The 18,194-nt window shown below is 45.7% G+C and overlaps 1 protein-coding gene across 1 annotated transcript in view; it reads left to right on the top strand.

Moving 5' to 3' along the window:
* The window catches only part of LOC8030512 (sterol O-acyltransferase 1), a 29,164-nt gene extending 16,312 nt beyond the window's left edge, over positions 1-12,852 (top strand). Inside the window, exons 5-14 of the mRNA XM_040205661.3 lie at positions 1,020-1,127; positions 1,188-1,336; positions 2,122-2,249; positions 4,616-4,691; positions 4,764-4,866; positions 8,859-9,132; positions 10,532-10,630; positions 10,696-10,828; positions 11,695-11,837; positions 12,479-12,852. Of these exons, the coding sequence (XP_040061595.3) occupies positions 1,020-1,127; positions 1,188-1,336; positions 2,122-2,249; positions 4,616-4,691; positions 4,764-4,866; positions 8,859-9,132; positions 10,532-10,630; positions 10,696-10,828; positions 11,695-11,837; positions 12,479-12,592 (1,327 nt within the window). The 3' untranslated portion in view covers positions 12,593-12,852. The remainder of the gene's footprint in view (positions 1-1,019; positions 1,128-1,187; positions 1,337-2,121; positions 2,250-4,615; positions 4,692-4,763; positions 4,867-8,858; positions 9,133-10,531; positions 10,631-10,695; positions 10,829-11,694; positions 11,838-12,478) is intronic.
* The last annotated feature ends 5,342 nt before the right edge of the window (positions 12,853-18,194 follow it).

An 18,194-nucleotide genomic window follows, 5' to 3' on the forward strand; every position in this document is an offset into this window, starting at 1 on the left:
TATCGCGGGAATCAATAATGCGTTGATTACCAGAGGCAGCATCCCCTGTGGTGCTATTTCCCTCTACCCAGCATCAAAACCCGGCGTCCTGCCAAAGTACTGACGTAAGACCTTTGACTGAAACACCCATCTGTAGATCAACAAATTCATCGAGTCAAATAAATAAACAAAACTATCCCTTCCCCGAAGATCAAGGCAGTATTTCACCAACATATTTTCGAAAGAAAGCTGTTCTTCCATAACATTTTTTCTTCGAGTATAATGTTCGGAAGGTTTCAGTCAACTATGCAGGGCTTCGTGACATCAGCCTCCATTGTGGTGGCACTGATGCCGAGCGCGTACCGTATCCAGTAGACATAAGACCATCGAATTTGTTTCTCTTGGCCAGACCAAGTATATATAAATAACCACCAGTATGATGTGATAACGTCATGGGCAGGCGTCAACTAACGCACTAATGTTTCTAAAACCCCGGAAAGAGAGAAGCGCCTGTCAACAGCCTCGTTTCAAAGTTGTCGCCAACAAAAACAAAGCTACGTCTCGCGCCCAAAATGTCTTGGTGCATTGAGCATTCGATGTGCTTATAAAAGTTTGCAAGTACGGCCTCTGGGCGCAGCCAGCTGGCTGCTGGTGTTGAATATAGTCGTCTTACAGTCAAGCATGGATGGATGGATGGATGAATGCTCACGGCTGTACCTTTTATATTGGGCGGTAGCTTGCGCCACCTAGCCTAGTTGAACGTCATTCAATCCTCGATAATTTCCACCAGTCTTCCAATCTCCTCTTTGTTATTAAAATGCACTTATCATTGCTGAGGCGTACCCACGGTTTCCAGACTGGCGCCCAAACAAAGCGTTTTTCCATCCACAACGGTCAGACTGCATTCGAAACGCGGCTACTCGCAAACATCTATAGCAGTTTTTTTTTTTTTTTTTTATGTTTAGAGGCTTTGATGAAAGTTACACGCAGCAGGTCAGACGATAACGTGAGAAAGAAAACTGTCCCTGTCATACTCTTAGAGACCTGATGGCCAATGAGCACCTGAGGACCGTTTTCAACATCTTCGTGGCCTTTCTGTTCCTGGTCAGCGTCATCCTTGTCACATCGTATTTCTTCGATCCACAAAGGTAAGGGTCCAAAGAAGCCCACGTCGGCCGCGCCGCAGTCATCCACGTCTTTCTTGCCAGGTTGCACGACGACATCTCGACCATCGTGTTGAATTCCACCGGAATCACTACCATCTTCTCGTACCTCGTTGGCATCAACGTCAGCATTCTGTTCCTGGTACATCCCTCCATCCAGCTATGGGCGCACTGCCGGACCGTTACCAAGAGCTGTAAGTACTGCCAGCTTCAAAATTTCAGTTATGTGAATGACTGAACAGGACACTTAATTTATAGCATCGGGATGTTTTTTGGCCTGTTTGGGGGTGGGCGTCAGCAGTACTTAAGTTCTGCAGACGGGATGGACCTTCTTGGCAAAGGCCCACAATGCGAGATAGTGTTTCGTTGGTATGGTCGATGGGGTGCATCCTGTCTTGGAGGGTTCGGATTCCTGCTGGATTTTGGCTGTTGCCGGTACCGGCCTTAGTCGGTGGGCACAGGCCGCCATCAACAGGGGAGAGCCGCCGCGCCCCCAATTGATTTATTTGAACACAGCGCCCGACACGCTATTGACCCGATTATCGTTCGTTTTCAGAAAGCGGTTCTCAACCGACAAAACCATGTTGGGCCACTACTCACACGTTTACTAGCAACGTGAAGTCTCACCTAGTAGATATGGGCTCATAAAAGCGGTGGGATTTCGCCCAGGGCGCTCGGTGTAAAGAAGGCCCTGGTTGTTGCGAATGGCTTGCAGAGCCGGGCATAACAAAGTAGAAGTGTGACCGTTGGTAGCTCCTGTCGACACTGCTTGCAAAGAGGTAGGTCGGAGGGTGCCCGCGTGTGTTAATGCTTGTGGTAATTCAGAGTGGAACATAGGCTGAACAACAAAATGTATGTATGCGAATCTGCGATACCTTTATTGCTTCCAGGCCTACATAGTCTACATGGCCTATATAGTCAGTGTACTAATATTAGTGACGAAAGGTGATCCGTGCATATATTTTATGGGATTTTACAGGGCTCGCAGACTTCGTTTTCGCGACCTTGTTTTTGGTGTACCTCGGATGCTGCGTGGTGCTTCCCTCCAGCTACGTGTTCGTTCACGAGCTGCCACCGCTGTCTGCGTGTATCATCGCGTTCGAGCAGGTATGATGGCGCATGTATTGTTTAACGCACATTTCACAGCGAAAGCATTAGAAAAAAAATGAAAGCCGTTTACAACTCTCTGCAATGCCGAATTAGAGCTCAGTTCTTGAGGAGGAGGAAGTGAAGGTGCGGAGAGGGGGCTATGCCTTTCTTCCTCTCCTGCTCGCATCCCATTTAGGTGAACACTTTCCGCTAAATTTGGCGAGGAAATTTTTCCGCCAGAGCTAGCGGGGAATTTTTTCCGCTAAATTTAGCGGGGAAATTTTCCCGCTAAATCTAACGGGGAATTTTTCCCGCTAAATTTAGCGGGGAATTTTTCCTGCTAAATATAGCGGGGAATTTTTCCCGCTAAATATAGCGGGGAATTTTTCCCGCTAGATTTAGCGGGGAAAATTGTCCGCTAGATTTAGCGGGGAAAATCGTCCGCTAGATTTAGCGGGGAAAATTGTCCGCTAGATTTAGCGGGGAAAATTTGCGCTAGGTTTAGCGGGGAAAATTTTGCGCAAGGTTTAGAAGGGAAATTTTCCGCTAGGTCTAGAGGGCTAAGCTTTCCGCTAGATTTAGCGGGTTAAGCTTTCCGCTAGATTTAGCGGGGAAAGTTGTCCGCTAGATTTAGCGGGGAAAGTTGTCCGCTAGATTTAGCGGGGAAAGTTGTCCGCTAGATTTAGCGGGGAAAGTTTCCCGCTAGATTTAGCGGGGAAAATTGTCCGCTAGATTTAGCGGGGAAAATTTTGCGCTAGGTTGAGTGGGCACAATTTTGCGCTAGGTTGAGTGGGCACAATTTTGCGCTAGGTTTAGCGGGGACAATTTTGCGCTAGGTTTAGCGGGGACAATTTTGCGCTAGGTTTAGCGGGGACAATTTTGCGCTAGGTTTAGCGGGGACAATTTTGCGCTAGATTTAGCGGGAATATTTTTGCGCTAAATTTAGCGGGGAATTTACTCATCATGCACCGCGCGGATACGGTGACGCTGACGCCGCTCAACACGGAAACGGGCGCCTAAGAGCTGCGCTCTAATAAAGCAACGAGTAAAAAAACAAGAATTGTGGCACGTCCCCCTGCATAATTGGCACGTTGGTGCGTATACACCTTTCCAAAAAACACTCGACCCCAGGGGCAACAAACCGTTTTCGAGCCCAGTCACTGAGTTTGAGGTTAGACTCTCACCGGCATCCCTCCTAACCCTAACCGAGTGGACTGTGATTTCAATAGGCGCAGCCTGCGTAGGCGCAGTTTCAAACGCTGCTGGCGGCTAAATTCTCGTATTTTCCCGCTATATTTTGTGTTTCATGGTACATGTATGTTCCCGAGGACATTGAGAAAGCACTGTGCCACATTTGAAAAAAAAAAAAGCAAAAAAAAAAACCAAAAAAACTTGTAACTATTTTTGTTGGGTACGCGCGCGACAGGACGAATGCGACTGGAATGAATAGTTCTTGTTATTTTTTTTTCTTACGATAAGTTTAGACGGCGCCGCGGGATTCGCCGGATGTGAAACGACAAAGCGCTTTGCTGTCAAAAATAAATTGCAACAGAAGAGGGCCGAAAGTCATGCATTTTTCACGCTCACAAATAACGTGTTTACCGATGGACAGGACACGGACATATAATTGAGGAAGTGTTAATATTTGAACAATATATCGTACGTACCACACGATGCAGCGTTATCCAAAAGAATTTATTTGAGAAAGATCTCAAATAACACAGTCACAGTCGACGACAGTCACATCTTGACAATCGGACGGAATCTGAGATGACTTCATTTTGGGGCACGTTTTGGGGAGAGCTTCCTTTTTTCACAACCGCACCAAGGTAAAGAAACAAGCGCGACTGACTCGTTTCTCACCCCAACCCGGACAACTATTTTTGGAGATGACTGAGAGGATTCTACGCAGATTATCTCTGGGAGGGGGGAGAACAATGTTCGCAAAATTGCGTCGAGGGTCGTTCGATGTCCTTCACCTCCTTCGTTTCACGTGAATGTCGAGCAGAAAAGCTTGAATGGCAGGCACTTCCCAGCCTTACTTCTCACAATGGAAGATAACACGAAAAGGGTACGCAACACGGATAAAAAAAAAATTAAGTGGAAACTTTCAAGAGGGGCGAGAAAACGTCGAATGTAAAACCGCAAAAACGTAGGTAGAGAACCGCGCTGAGCAGGTCGTCACAGTCCCAGAGATTGGCAGAAATTTCTAGCTGATAGAGGGCGCGAGAGTCGCACCAGCCGCATCCGCATCAGCAACATGGCGGCGGCCTAGGAGCGTTTTTTGGAAAGGTGTATATGGCGAGTGCTATGCTCGACCGTCTTGTGGGCTGTGGTTTTTCCACGCTAGGAAGCGACAAGAAATCCTCTCCTCCGTCCCACAGGTCCGTCTCATCATGAAGGTGTACGGGTACGTGAGGGAGATGATTGGTCGGGTGCTCACTTACGCCCAACTCAAAGGTAAGTTGCCGCCGCTGCGCTAATTCGCCGGAGCAGTAAGCGAGACTTCTCAACCCCTTTCTTTACGCGCAGCCAAGAGCCCCGAGAATGGCCAGGAGCTGGTGCTGCCTGGCATTCCTAGCGTGCTCTATTTCCTCTTCGCCCCTACCCTCATCTACAGGGACTCGTACCCAAGGTGAGCGCATGCTTGAAAGAAGTTTGTTGGCCATAGCTATTTAGTACGTGAAAAAAAAATGTGCAGCTATACTCGGATCTACCGATCAAAGATCATATGCAGAACTGAGTGCAATAAAGTGGTGGGTTATCGTGGTCTCTTTTTACTGACACCCTGTGATCGATTCTGTTACCTGTCACGTGACCTGACGTCATGTGACGTCACGGTGCAAGGAAACGTCACGTGACACCGTGATGTCACGCCACATGACGGAATTAACTCATGGTATCATGTGGCGGTGTCCCGCGACATCATGTTACCTATGTTATTGGATCCAGTAACGTTATTGATACCCTGACATAACGTGGTACCACGATTTCACACCATTAGTCACGTGACGTCAGGTCGCGTGACGTGCCATGGACGATTCCGCTAGAGTGGAATTCTTTATTACAAAAGTGTATTTGCCCATGGCAGTTTGGCTCCAGCAAAAAGTTTGCTCAGCAGACTCTCTTCTTTCACCCCTGTGCTGCCGGCTTCGGCGAAGCAAATTGCCACGGTAGCTGTTCAGGCAGCTTGAGGTTGGTTTGTCCCTGTACGATGACACTGGTTCACGCAGTAGATGAAATTTATCCAGTACTGCTAGCCATGGTGTCTTTAACGTGCTTTGGCGTGCATTTGTGCAACCGCTTTTGCAGTTCTACAGTTCATAGTTGCTCTAGCCCCAACTTGGCACTCGCGCTATTGGCGGCGTGTGCAAACTACAGGGGACGCTTCTCTAGCTATCATTATCATCATTTGTGACGTCACGGGTAGGACAGACTGGGACAGACAGCGCAGATCTTGGATCCCACGGCTCGTCATCTCGCTTCATGCGCTGTTTGAGTAACGCGCGGCAAAGCCTGTTTCACGCGTTGTGTTTATTTGGTGAAGTGATATTTGTAGTAGAACATTTTACCAAAGCTTGAAACCATGGCAAGCGTAGTCACGCTAACAAACAGTTTCGGCTGAAATGTTGAAGCGTCGGGATGGTGGTGTGCTGTTCTCTACCCCAGTACAAAAAGCTGGATGATGAAAATAGAATATCCAGCGCATTACCCAACTACAACATCTACTACAGCGAATAGAGTGCACTTTTATTATTATTCGGACGAAATAAAACTGACACAGAAATGTCTCATCAAATTGAAAATAAGAAATCCAAATCAAGATCATCTCGCGTGTGTAGTAAACACTTCAGGGAAAGGAACTCCGTGTATTTTGTTGGTTCCAATGTGTTCTGCGAGTGCTGGTCTCTTATTTGTTCCAAGTTGATTCTTTTTCTTTAATTTTGTAAATCAATAAAGAAATATTTTCTAAAAATAACTGGCAGAAAGAAGCGGTGGCTGGCTTCCGGAGTCGTTTCAATTAAATGCCTGCTTATTTACCAGGTCGACGCGATGCAAGACATGCGATCGAAGTTTTAAATCCAGTAAGTCGGTGACACTTCAGCATCCCAAACAAAATGAGGTGCACACCTGCTATGAATTTACTACCGTCTGTATGTTGATTTTGCGGATCCAAATTCGCATAATGCGGGATGCGCTTCTCAGCGAGAGATTTTAAATTTGTAAACAATTCCTAATAAAAATTGTATAGAACAAATTAATCAATCGCCTGAATTTGCCGGGCCATTTCCGACAATATAAGGATTTATGAAAACGTATGCTTCTCTTTCGAGCAGAAGTCGCGAAACGACAAACTTCTTCGCTCGTATTTGATTCGGGAAGAGCTAAGCCCCAGTTGCTGACGAGCATTTGCTGGGCAGCAACTCTTGAGTCAGACTTGGATAGAAGCGTCGGTATCGGCAAGCTCAATGTAGCTAAAACAAATATGCGGCGCTTTGCAACACAACTGTGTGCGCGTGCACAGCTAAGAAGACACCTAATTTACTCTGGTGAAAGCAAAACCTTTTTCTACAACAGCCTTTCCCCCCCCCCCCCACCCCCCCCCCCCCCAAAAAAAAGGGGAGAGGTTGTGAATAGCCCCGAGGCAAAGTGCGCAAGTTATAAAGTGAAGCTCCAGACTTGTTTTCGAACATTTTAAATATTTTTAATATAAAAAGCAACTTCGAGGCGCTGTTATTAATTAGAAAGATCACTCATAACAAAGTCATACAAGTTTCTTTAAGAAATAAACTATTTTTAACCGCCGTAAATGCAAACTAACATGGCCACTCCGTGCATTGACATGGCGCGTCGTCTGCTCACGTCCTACCAGCTCCGTTAGAAGAGGTCGCCCGCGAAGTGGCGCCACCAAAACATCTTCGTCGAGGGAGAAGGAAGAGTGTCCTATTCATACCACTAAAGTGGTGCGCAATGCCCTTCGATTCTAGATAATAAAAAAAGGATTAATGATTTTTGTGCAGATATTCGCCATTTTCTAACTACTCACGACTCCCTATTTTGACTAGCAGGGGCCGTCAAACAATTGCCTGTTGTACATACCCATCCCCCCCGCCGTCAAAAAATTGCCTGTTGTACATACTCATCAGATTAACTATGTGTTTTCAAAATTATTACATTTTATTGTAAACAAATATTTAGACTGCAGTGAAATATTTATTGCCACTAATTTGCCTCACAGTAACCAAAATTACAAGTCAGAATCATTTTTTTCGCGAAGGTTTTTTTCTTTTGAATCTGGCCAGAGAGGTTGAGAGAGATTTTAAGTGATGCCAGTATAGCATACTGGCAACACTAATAAACGTGACATCAGATGGTGTAATATGAAACGGTAGGTTCGTTCGATGTACCTGCACTTCCTGCACCAGTGCAGAAAAGTGTAGGGTAGTGTACTTCCGGTATGTGTATGGAGATACGACCGGGAAGTACACTGCCCTACACTTTTCTGCACCGGTGCAGGAGGTGCAAGTAAATCTAGGCTAGTATGGTAAATTCACGTAAAAAAAAAGTGTAAAATAGTGTTTTTTGAGCCGCGTGCTCGACTTTCATTTAAGGTTATCATTAGGGTCCCGTTTTTCTCGGATAAATCAGAAAAACTCCGAAAAACATCGCCGGTAAATGTATCGAAATTTAGATTTATATGAGAAATTCCGAATTTCGAGGTTGCAACGACAAAGTTAAAAGCAAAACAAAGATGGCTTTTTACAAATAAACTCCATAAGAGCACAGGGCCACTGGTCCCGAAGTGATGCCTTATCAATTTTCTTTGAAATCTATAGGACTACGAAAAAACAAAAAGGGTTTGCCTTTTAGCACGTCCAGGTTTCTTCAGGACAACGGGTCATGGTACCCGGACTTTGATTATTTTGTTTGTGCATTTTTAAAATATAAGAATACAATAAATAAACTCCAAATTAAAAAAATGGGAATAAAAAAATTAAGTAAATTCCGATAAACCCCGAATTTTCAGCGAAAAATAAACTCCGCAAAAACGCGCTCCGAATTTCACGAGAAATAAACTCCGAAGTCCTTGAATCCTAGTTATAATACATGCGACGGCACACCAAGGGAGAGTGCTGGGAAATATCGGTTTTGGCATCACTTTCACTTATCGTTTTCTCAATAGCTAGTTTGAATTTAGAAATAATTAATAGCAAGACGGAAAGAGTAAAACCTGTATATTCTAAAAAAATATGTGTTTAGTCTGGGTAGCTAAAAAAGGAACGCCTGGGTAGCTCAAAAACAAACTGCCGAGCCATAAACGCCGGTGTGACCTGGGGTCCTATGTTGCGCTTTTTGGACTCCCAGGGCGACCAGGGAGAGGGATGTGACGTCAACAATGCTCTCTGGATGTTGATTGGTAGATTCGCTGATGAAAGTCAGCGGACATCGGTAAGCCGATCGACGCGTGGTATTGTCGAGATAACGTTCATTCACACCTACGTCACTTCCGTCTCCCTAGTCGCCATGGGAGTCCAAAAAGCGCAACAAATAGAACCCCTGGTACACTACCACGCAAGAGTCTGAAGATACGCCTGCAATCTAAGCCATGCCATATGCCCTGCCTAGGACACCAAAAGTCCGCTGGGGATTGGTGCTTTGGTACCTGGGCCAGTTCTTGGCCTGCTTCCTGCTCTACTCGGTGGTGCTGAACCACTTCATCAAGGACCTGTTCCGCGACGCCGGCAAGGAGAGCTTCCAGCTGCTGGGCTTCACCCTGACCGGTTGCGCCATCATGCTGCTGGGGAGCATTTCCATGTTTCTCGTCTTCTACGGCTTCCTACACTGCTGGCTCAACATCTTCGCCGAGGCCATGCGCTTCGGAGACCGCCTCTTCTACCTGGTGAGGCTGGCCACGCATTGGACCTGCCTCGCGGCAAACATCGAAGTCTATTCCATGTGAATGTGGGCATCACACGTTTTTTTTTTTTTTTTTCCTTTTTAACAAAACACAAGGTAATTATAAGAGAACTGGGACACCGCTGACAAGCAACTGCTGTTTAATAAGGTTTGTTATCTCAATATATACGCATAAAAACACTAAAACCTTAAATGATCATGTGACTCCAACTACTCATCCTCCGTATCACTTAGTCGTGGCACGGCACAGATACATTTCTTTTTTTTTTTTTTGCGTGATTAAATGAGTGCCGATGCATCCCTCGGCAGCGTTATCCACGGCTAGTGCCTCCATCATTTCGCGTGCAAACTGTATTTTGTTGTTCACCTGAATGCTGAAAACAAAATCAGCTGTCCACATTCACACATAAACCAACTAACTCAACAAAAGCCCGTAACTCTGTCCGATGACTTCACAGAACCACCTTCTGTGCGTATTGAGCAATCTTCAGTAGCACTGCATGTTCACAGGCGGTGTTTTGTCATCGGTCGGTCACGTTTCTAAGAAAAGGCACTTGAAATATCTGCCAGTAGAGTGTGACCTTTGTTCGCTTGGGGACAAGGCCTGGACTTTTACAACTGCTCGTACCCTGCCTAGAGAAAGCCGGTCAAGGGGCAAAGTCAATCTTGCAACGTTAAACTTGAAATGCATAATTGTTTAACTGATATTTGGGTGAACACAACCCGCTTCTGAAAAAGCTAGAATTACACTTTGCAAGTTCCAATTTTCTCAGAGGGCTACCGAGAAGTTTTGCCTTTCGGTCGAGAAGACGAATTAAGTGACGCCGTTTCAAATTCCGAGCAATGAAATGACCAGCCGATGCAAATGTATGAATTGTGCACGTTAGCTTTTCAAAACTAACCTCGATTCTTTATTCTCTTTAAAAGGTAAGGTTCTGTTTTAAACCTATTTTGTCTTGTTAACATATCTGCTGCGGCTCAACAAATTCGGTGTTTTTCGTGCCCATAGAGTGACCAGTCGTGCTGCTTGAATCACTTGAAGCCGCGAACAGTTTTGAGGGGTCTTCCATGCCATATGTGCTCCGGTTCGGCACATATAGATGCAAAACTGAAGCTCCGAGTACCAACAAAATCAAACGGTACTGGTGATGAGACAATTGACATATATGGCTATCATATCAAACTTCTTTAGCGACAGCACATAGAGTTCGTTCCGCTTCATTACTCAGTTTGCTAAGTTCCAGAATCACATGAACCTGTAATTGACATTTACCAAACCGCTGTGGAACTATTGGCATTTAGCGAACTGCAGAGGCTAATGACCTTGTGCATTATTCTTCGTGGAGTTTCACGCCGCCTATCCATGTCTCTATGCCACGCAGGACTGGTGGAACAGTACCACGTACGGGGACTTCTACAGGTCGTGGAATCTTGTCGTTCATGACTGGCTCTTCAACTACGTCTATCGTGATGCCTACAGGGTAAGTAGAACGGGTAATAGAAAAGGTTGAGAGAGTTCTTGAACATCCCGTACGTCTTGCCTCAGGCTTTCAACCGGAACAAGAAATACTCCATGCTCGTGGTGTTCTTCCTCTCGGCTGTCGTCCACGAGTACATCTTGGCAGTCACCTACAGATTTTTCTTTCCGGTCATCTTGGTCGTGTTTGGTACCCTTGGTGGTAAGTGCACACAGTTAAAGTCGTTCCTTTAATCACATCGAGGTAACCGTTACCAAAGTAAATTACCTTTTTCTTTTTTTTCGACGCAGCTGACCTAGTAGCGTTTATGCCGTAAACCCGCAATATCATTAATAATGCCAAGATCCAAAGTAGCCCCCGAGATGGTTCGAATCCCGGCCGAAATGCCCGCAATCTGACGGAGGCTTACTGCGGAGAAGGCGCCGTGTAACCGAACTTTCGGTTGTCAAAAGATCCCCAGGTGGTCGAAATTAATCCTCAGTCCTCCGCTGGGGCGTGCCAGATGCCCGCCGTTGGTTTGGCACGTAAAACCCCCAAATTTGACTTTAACCCCCAAGATATGATACGGGCGGCCCACCACATCTTCTGTAATTTATTACCTGGAGCTCGCAATGTTTTCAATTATTAGCGTGCATTCCGTAATAATGTCGCTCACAATTTTCCTTCTGTCATTAATAAGCACATAGTCTGCCTTTTTAGCTGAAATGAATTTGGTTAAACCGAAGGCCAATACAAAATTGTAGCGCGAATATGCTTCCGAGCCTCGTGCGCTTTTTAAGAAAATTGTTCTAACGTAAACATGACGTCTCTTTATGGAGGTACGGTTCCCCGCCAGCCGTTGTTCCCGCCCATTAAACGTACAAAGTCGACGACGTTTGTTCGGTTGGCAGCCTTCTTTACTCAACGTTTTAGATTGTTTGACATCATTATTGAGCAAGATATTGGCTGTCATGTGTGACAGCCATCAGCCAAACCTTAGAATGACAACTCCTCGATTTGTTTAAATGCATTTCGTGTTGGGTCCGCGAGAGTACTTGATAATGTGTTTCGTTCTTCTCCCCATGCAGTGGCGTTTGTGTTCATCACCAAAAAGAAGACTGCACGTTTCTGGAACGTATTCCTCTGGATTACACTCATCGCCGGCTGGGGTCTTATCGTCATTTTCTACACTGTCGAGTTTTACTCAAGAATCAACTGCCCTCAAACAAGGGTTGGTATATTTTTCATTGCGTTGTAGCGCTTTCGGCGAAACTCCCAAGGTTCTAAAAAAAAACAGGATTTATGCGAAGCTAAGGAAGTGGCAACACGGAAAGACTCGTAAGATAATATGACGAAGAGGGAAATGTTCTTCGATGTGGCACAAATCTGTCTTAATGCACCAAATTATAAACGGCGCGATCATCAAATTTCTTTGGTTCGGCCTGCGACTAGATTTCAGCACCTTGCTACAAAGGAGGTTCGACATATGGTGTTGTGAAATTGGGATGAACAAAGCGCGACAGGATAAATCGACAGATCGGGAATTTTGAGTTCCTAAAGAGGACATTACTCCAAATAAAGTTGTGCGATTGATCTCACAACCACAAAATGAAACATATGGCAAAAACATATAGTGAAGACTTCCACCTCAGGCGCTTTCTCTCGAAAGGTTTATTTCGCAGTCGCGTTCGAATTCACTCTCTTCCCGAGCAGGCCAAGAAATGTGCACTTTGTTATTGAAAGTCTTGTCATGTGGGTTCTGGCTGTAAGTATAGCGACAAGGTTGCGTTGGTGAAAAGATCCAACGCTCCCTGCGGGGCTGGATGTAATTTCAAGGAACATTCTATTGACTATGTTCGGTTCCTTCTGCAGACGGATGTCGTTGACTTCTTCCTCCCGAGGTCCTTTTCCTGGTCGTGCAATGCCTTCAGCCACTCCATTTGGTTTCCGTCGTCCATCTACCGGCAGAGGACTCCGGTCACGTGACGCTCGTGCACCCTTAGGCCCTAGTCTTGTCTCAACGGAAGCGCGCCCTGGGAGCGGATCACGGAAGTGTGCGTGCCCCGAAGAGTGCCGAAAGCTGAATTCCATGTACATAGTTCATCTTGAACAAAGGACATTGTCTTATTATACTGATGATTTTTTTAAGTACCTTACTAAATGGGCCTGCTGTCTCGTTGCATGGTCTCGCTTGTTTTTGACAATTTTTTTACAATTACCGTTGAAATAAACTCATTTTGAACCGAGCTGCTAGTGTCTCCAATTTTTATAACGCTTCTTTTCTGTTTGGCATTCTCTGTTATGAAATACGATATTATACCTTTTTTTTCCCGTGATTCAATATAGTTTGCTGGTACTATCTATACAGGGTGCCAGTATAAGCTCCGTGCGAGAACTATAGGGGGCGCTTTAAAAAGCGCGCGCAGCGCCACTAGCGGAGGAGCTGGCATTCGGCAGTGAGACGCGTTCAGCATCCTGCCGTACCCTTTCGCGTGCTAAGCTGTGGCGGCGGAAGCGAGCAGGAACGGAATTTTTAACTTCGACACTTCGAGCAGACACGTTGAGGGTAACGTTACTTGAGGGCTGGGGTAGACCTGCAGTTGCTCGTCTAGCTTCAATAAATCGCAATGCAGGCTATTTTCCGACGAGAAACCTTCCCGTCTTCTACAAGGTGCACGCCCTGCACTCTCACAAAATCTTACGAGGCATTAATATCCTGAAATTGATCTACCACGAATCCATTGAGTTCAGGGTGGAGAATAAAAATCAAGATGTTTAAGTCGAGATTTAAGCCACACCAATTTCGCTGTGATGGTTTTCCCACAAGAACACATTTCTCACAAAAACAGATTCCTCAGCCGCAAAACTAATAGCATAAATACGTTTTAATTATTTTTGTCCAATGTCATGCCGTGCATGCGAATTTATCTTGTTTTTAATAATAAGAAAAAACAACCTCAAGCAGAGGAAGATGTACGACAGGCTGAACAGGAGCAAAATGCGGTGCTCTTTCGCGCTAATCGGAGGGGCGTGCTTTGTTTCTAACTTCCACTTGTTTCGTCAGTTACGTGATATTTTACGCAAGTAAATCAAATTGCCAAAGCAACAAACAAAAAAGTGAAAGCCGTTTACAACTCCCTGTAACGCCGAATTAGAGTGCAGCTCTAGAGGAGGAGGAGGAGGGAAGGGTACTGAGGGGGGGGGGGGGGGGCCACGTACCCCGAGGTCACCGGAGGTACCCAGGTCCTCCCGGTCCTCCCGAAGGAACAGGTCCTCCCGAAGGAACCCGAGGTCCTCCCGAAGGAACCCAAGGTCACGTGACCTCGGGGGGGGGGGGGGGGGGGGGGGTCACGAGACCCCCCCCCCCCCCTCTCTGCGAGGTTACCGAAGGTACCCGAGGTCCTGCCAAGGTCCTCCCGAAGGAACACGAGGTTCTCCCGAGGTCCTCCCGAGGCCCTCCCGAAGAAACTTGAGGTCCCCGAGGTTCTCCCGAAGGAACCCGAGGTCCTCCCGAGGTCCTCCCGAAGGAACCCGAGGTTCTTCGGGAGGACCTCGTGTTCCTTCGGGAAAATTTGCCCATAATGCACGGCGCGGTTACGCCGACGCCGACGGCGTCGGCGACGCCGCTCAAGCCGGAAACGGGCGCCTAAGAGCTGCGCACTAAAAAAATGACGGTGTATTGGAACACACTGACCGACAAAGAGTGACTGAGAGGGACAGGCACAGACAGGCAGGTCTGAATGCAACCATATGTAAGGTCGATCTTACACCGATTTGTATATAGTATACGTTTTGTCTTAGACGAGCTTGCCGCTTTCTTTATTTTATTTTTTAGGAGATTACGTTTTGCTCACTTTAAAACCCAAGGAAAAGTCCCTCGTTAAAGCAAGCTGCCTGCTGTGCTCGAGTTCAAAGGTCAATTCTACGTTATTGAATATTTGCTTTCTTTTGTTGCTTTTACTTTTGGTGTAGCTCTGAGGCCGTTAATACTTTGTTTGGTACCGGCCTGAGAAAAAATGGCAACAGGTGCACCGTGTGCACGAAGGAGAAAGAAAACAATTTGGCGGGAGGGAGATGTTTCCACGGGGCGTTCGGATAAACTTCGGAGCGATTCCTAGTTTGCTATGCAGTATAGAAAACAAAAGCTTTCTCAATTATCAAATAAATTAAGGTCCTTTTGTTTTTGTATGACGTGGTTTATGCAAAAAATAAACAGCTTTGAATTAAAATACACTTCACGACGTAATTAAATTTACTGTGAATGTTTATTTTACACTTTCGTTTTCAGTGGTTACGTAGACTGGAGAACCAAATTCCTGTGTTTTAAAACAAACCTAGAGAAAACTAAACTTTCTTTTTAGGTAAAATGATCTAACTAATATATCTCATTTATATTTGATATAACAATAATAAAACAGAAGCTGATTTGTTTAATGTTTTAAATTATGATTTTTTAAATTTCTTTTATCAGTTATCTCGCATTACTTTTATCAAAACTATTCCAGCGTTTTGTTTTTTTTGCACGTGGAAAAAAAAAAAGCGATTTCCACGTCCGGAAGAAGGCTGATCAAAAAAGAGAGCACATATAAACTGCCAGACTCAAACGTCGATTGTGCAGAGGTTTCATGTTTCGTCGTATTTTCCCTTAGACTCGTATTCTTTTCTCGGTGCACAGTCCTAATATCTCTTCAGGAAGTACAGACTGCACGCGATGCTGGTCCGGAAATATCGTTGACACATACGATGGGGACGAAACGCCTTTGGAGGGCATCCCACCAACGAAATTGGCACCGCATACCCGCGAGCGTGCGACGGCATTCAAGTCCGTCCCGCTGGCGTTACATTATTCGACCGTTACTGGCACAAAAACAAACACAGTGCGCGAAGCAGCAGTGTATGTAGTACATCATGTCAGCCGTGTCGATACACGGGTAGAGATGATCGGGAGGCCAAACTTCTTGCGTCGTACACGACACGGGTCCATCGTTGTCGCTGCTCCCCAAAACATATGACGGCCAGTAGAAAAACTATGAAACTTTGTACCCACGAAACACGATGCACCGCTTTTGGAGCACTTAATGACGCAGCAGTTTATGCCTTCAAGCCAGCGCCACCGCACTGCACATATCATGGTACGCAATGCGTGGCCGAGAGGCTTGACACCGGTTCGTTTTGTGTGTGTGTGTGTGTGTGTGTGTGTGTGTGTGTGTGTGCGCGTGCGTGCGTGCGTGCGTGTGTGTGTGTGTGTGTTTGTGTGTGTGCGTGTGATGTGGTGGGGGGCATCGCAGTAAAAAAGCGTTTGCACCAAGCGGCAGTCGAACCCGGACCACTTACGTTATTAAGCGATTGTCTTTCCAGACTCTCACGCCACATTGCCGTGAGTGCCATCTGGCGGGAAAGCCCTGCGAGGCATGCGCTGAGCGTCCGGTGAATAGCAACTTGACACCCTGTCACACGTTTTAAAGCCAGGGTTAGCGCCGGTAGCTGCATTCCAGGAATCGCAATCGAGTGTAATGCCACGCGCTAAGCCAGTCGCTAAACTAAGCGATGAAGAGCGCCGAGATCGTAGGCGCCACACGTTGCACGTGCAGCGCAATTGCTCAGCAATTTACTATGCATTTTTGAGTGTCGGCACTCTGTGTAGGCTTGTAGGTTCAATTTAGTTTTGTTTTTAAATGTCGAACATTGACAATAGAACACCCAGGACGCCTGCCTGTTCGCTTTCTCAAAAATTTAAACTTCAACTGTTTTTTATTTTATTTTTTTTTTTTTTGCATTGCGTTTTTGGGAGTTTTTTAAAGAAATTTTTTTGGGCGTAAAGCAAAACTCCGAAGAACGTAGCATATGCGTTCCTCGGTTTGTTTTCCCTCCTTCTGAATGGAAGGATGCTGCACACAATGATTTACATATGCTTCCTCTCTGTGAGGCCAAAAACGTATGAAAGGAGTCTGGCCGGGTTTCAATGAAGAGCTTGACAACCTTCAATTTCATTTCCAGGGAGCAACTTTAAATAACGGTTCCTCATGATCCAACCTCGGAGTATTGCACACCTCTCTCTCTTTTTCTTTTTGCGTACCAAATACCAAAAAAAAAAAAAAAAAGTTGAACATTTTGGAGTGGATTACATCAATGCCATGATTAAAAAAAAAAAAAAAAAAAAAAAAACCTCTCCAGTCGCTCGGAAGTTAAGTCTCTTAAATGGATACTTCAACGAAATTTGAAATATTCCCGTCGTGTTCAAAAATAGGTTAAATATGATCCACAATGTCCGTAAAAGACAATCGCACGTTAGTATTTTGATCCTGGTGGCTGTATTTTTCGTTATAAACGGCCCACCCTGGCAAGCGCTCGGAAAAGGCCCAGCGGAGACCACGTGACATCCAACGCAATCGTGACGTAGGTCGTCTCAAGACGAGCAAAGCTACGGCGAGGCTGACGTCGAGAGGATGGCCTAGTCGTTGCAGCCACCGAAACGGCTGCTTTTGTACGAATTTTGAGTCACGGGTTAATCTTGTATAATCTTGTAGGGGGACAATAGCGACATCTGCGACACACAAAAGGGATTCTCGGGAAGAGGGGAGTTCCTCCTTTCCCTAATCTCTCGAGGTGGCCGGAGGCGAGACAACCTCCGTCATTAGCTGTCAAGGTTCCTAGACGGGCATTACAAACGAGGCGTTAGCGACATCCACCAGGTGCTCTTTGCTAATCGTTTAATTCGTTTTAAAATTCCTTTTCGAGACTTCTTTTAACAAGATATTGGTATAACCGATATGATACTGCTCCTTTGAACACATATAAACCAAAAAATGAGCGCCGAAATTTTGTTGGAGTATCCCTTTAATAAAAACCTAGTAAAGAAATTGATAAAAAAAACTGATATCGGTAGCATTTGCAGTCTTAAATCAAAGTTGTAAACCCCCCCTCTCTCTTTCTTAAAAAAAGAGAAAAAGAAAAGAGTGTTTAGTTTACCATAGCTAACCGCTAAAATAACTTGCTGTACGTATTCCCGAACGCCGATTCTCCGCCCAAATGTCGTACTACGGTGTGTTTAACGTCCTAATCTGCCGATGCATCGAAAGTGGTACCCCCAAGTGACAAAAAATGACATCGGAAAAAAACGGAGTGTTATCCTGTTGGCGAGTGTCGCTGTCGTCGCGACGTCCGAACTTCTGGCTGGCGAAGCTTCCGTGGACTGTGACAGTGAAGAGCGACGTGCCGCAGAACAGGCGTCTGCTACATCCACAACCGCTGCTGGGACACCGCCAGGATTGCTGCCGGCGCAAGCATGACACTTCTATGACGTCACCAGGCAGAAATCGGAAAACCATTTTTTTTCTTTTTTTTTGACGCGGTCACTTTTCTCTTTCTTATTTAACCACAAGACCAGCAGATGCGGTCGTGGTGGTGAAACAGCTGCTTCCATTTCTCTTTCTGGGTGTGCACATAACAACAAACTGAGCAGCATAGCCACTTTACCTTGATGCTTTATAAATATCTGAAAACTGTGGGCAATTTCAATGTTTACAGCAACCAAGAAAAGAAAAAGAGGCAGTTTGCGTTGCAACACGAGACAGGCACAAGCAAAAAC

The sequence above is a fragment of the Ixodes scapularis genome, unplaced genomic scaffold, assembly GCF_016920785.2.
Source record: "Ixodes scapularis isolate PalLabHiFi unplaced genomic scaffold, ASM1692078v2 PGA_scaffold3__209_contigs__length_174095766, whole genome shotgun sequence".
In the NCBI taxonomy this organism is placed as follows: domain Eukaryota; kingdom Metazoa; phylum Arthropoda; class Arachnida; order Ixodida; family Ixodidae; genus Ixodes; species Ixodes scapularis.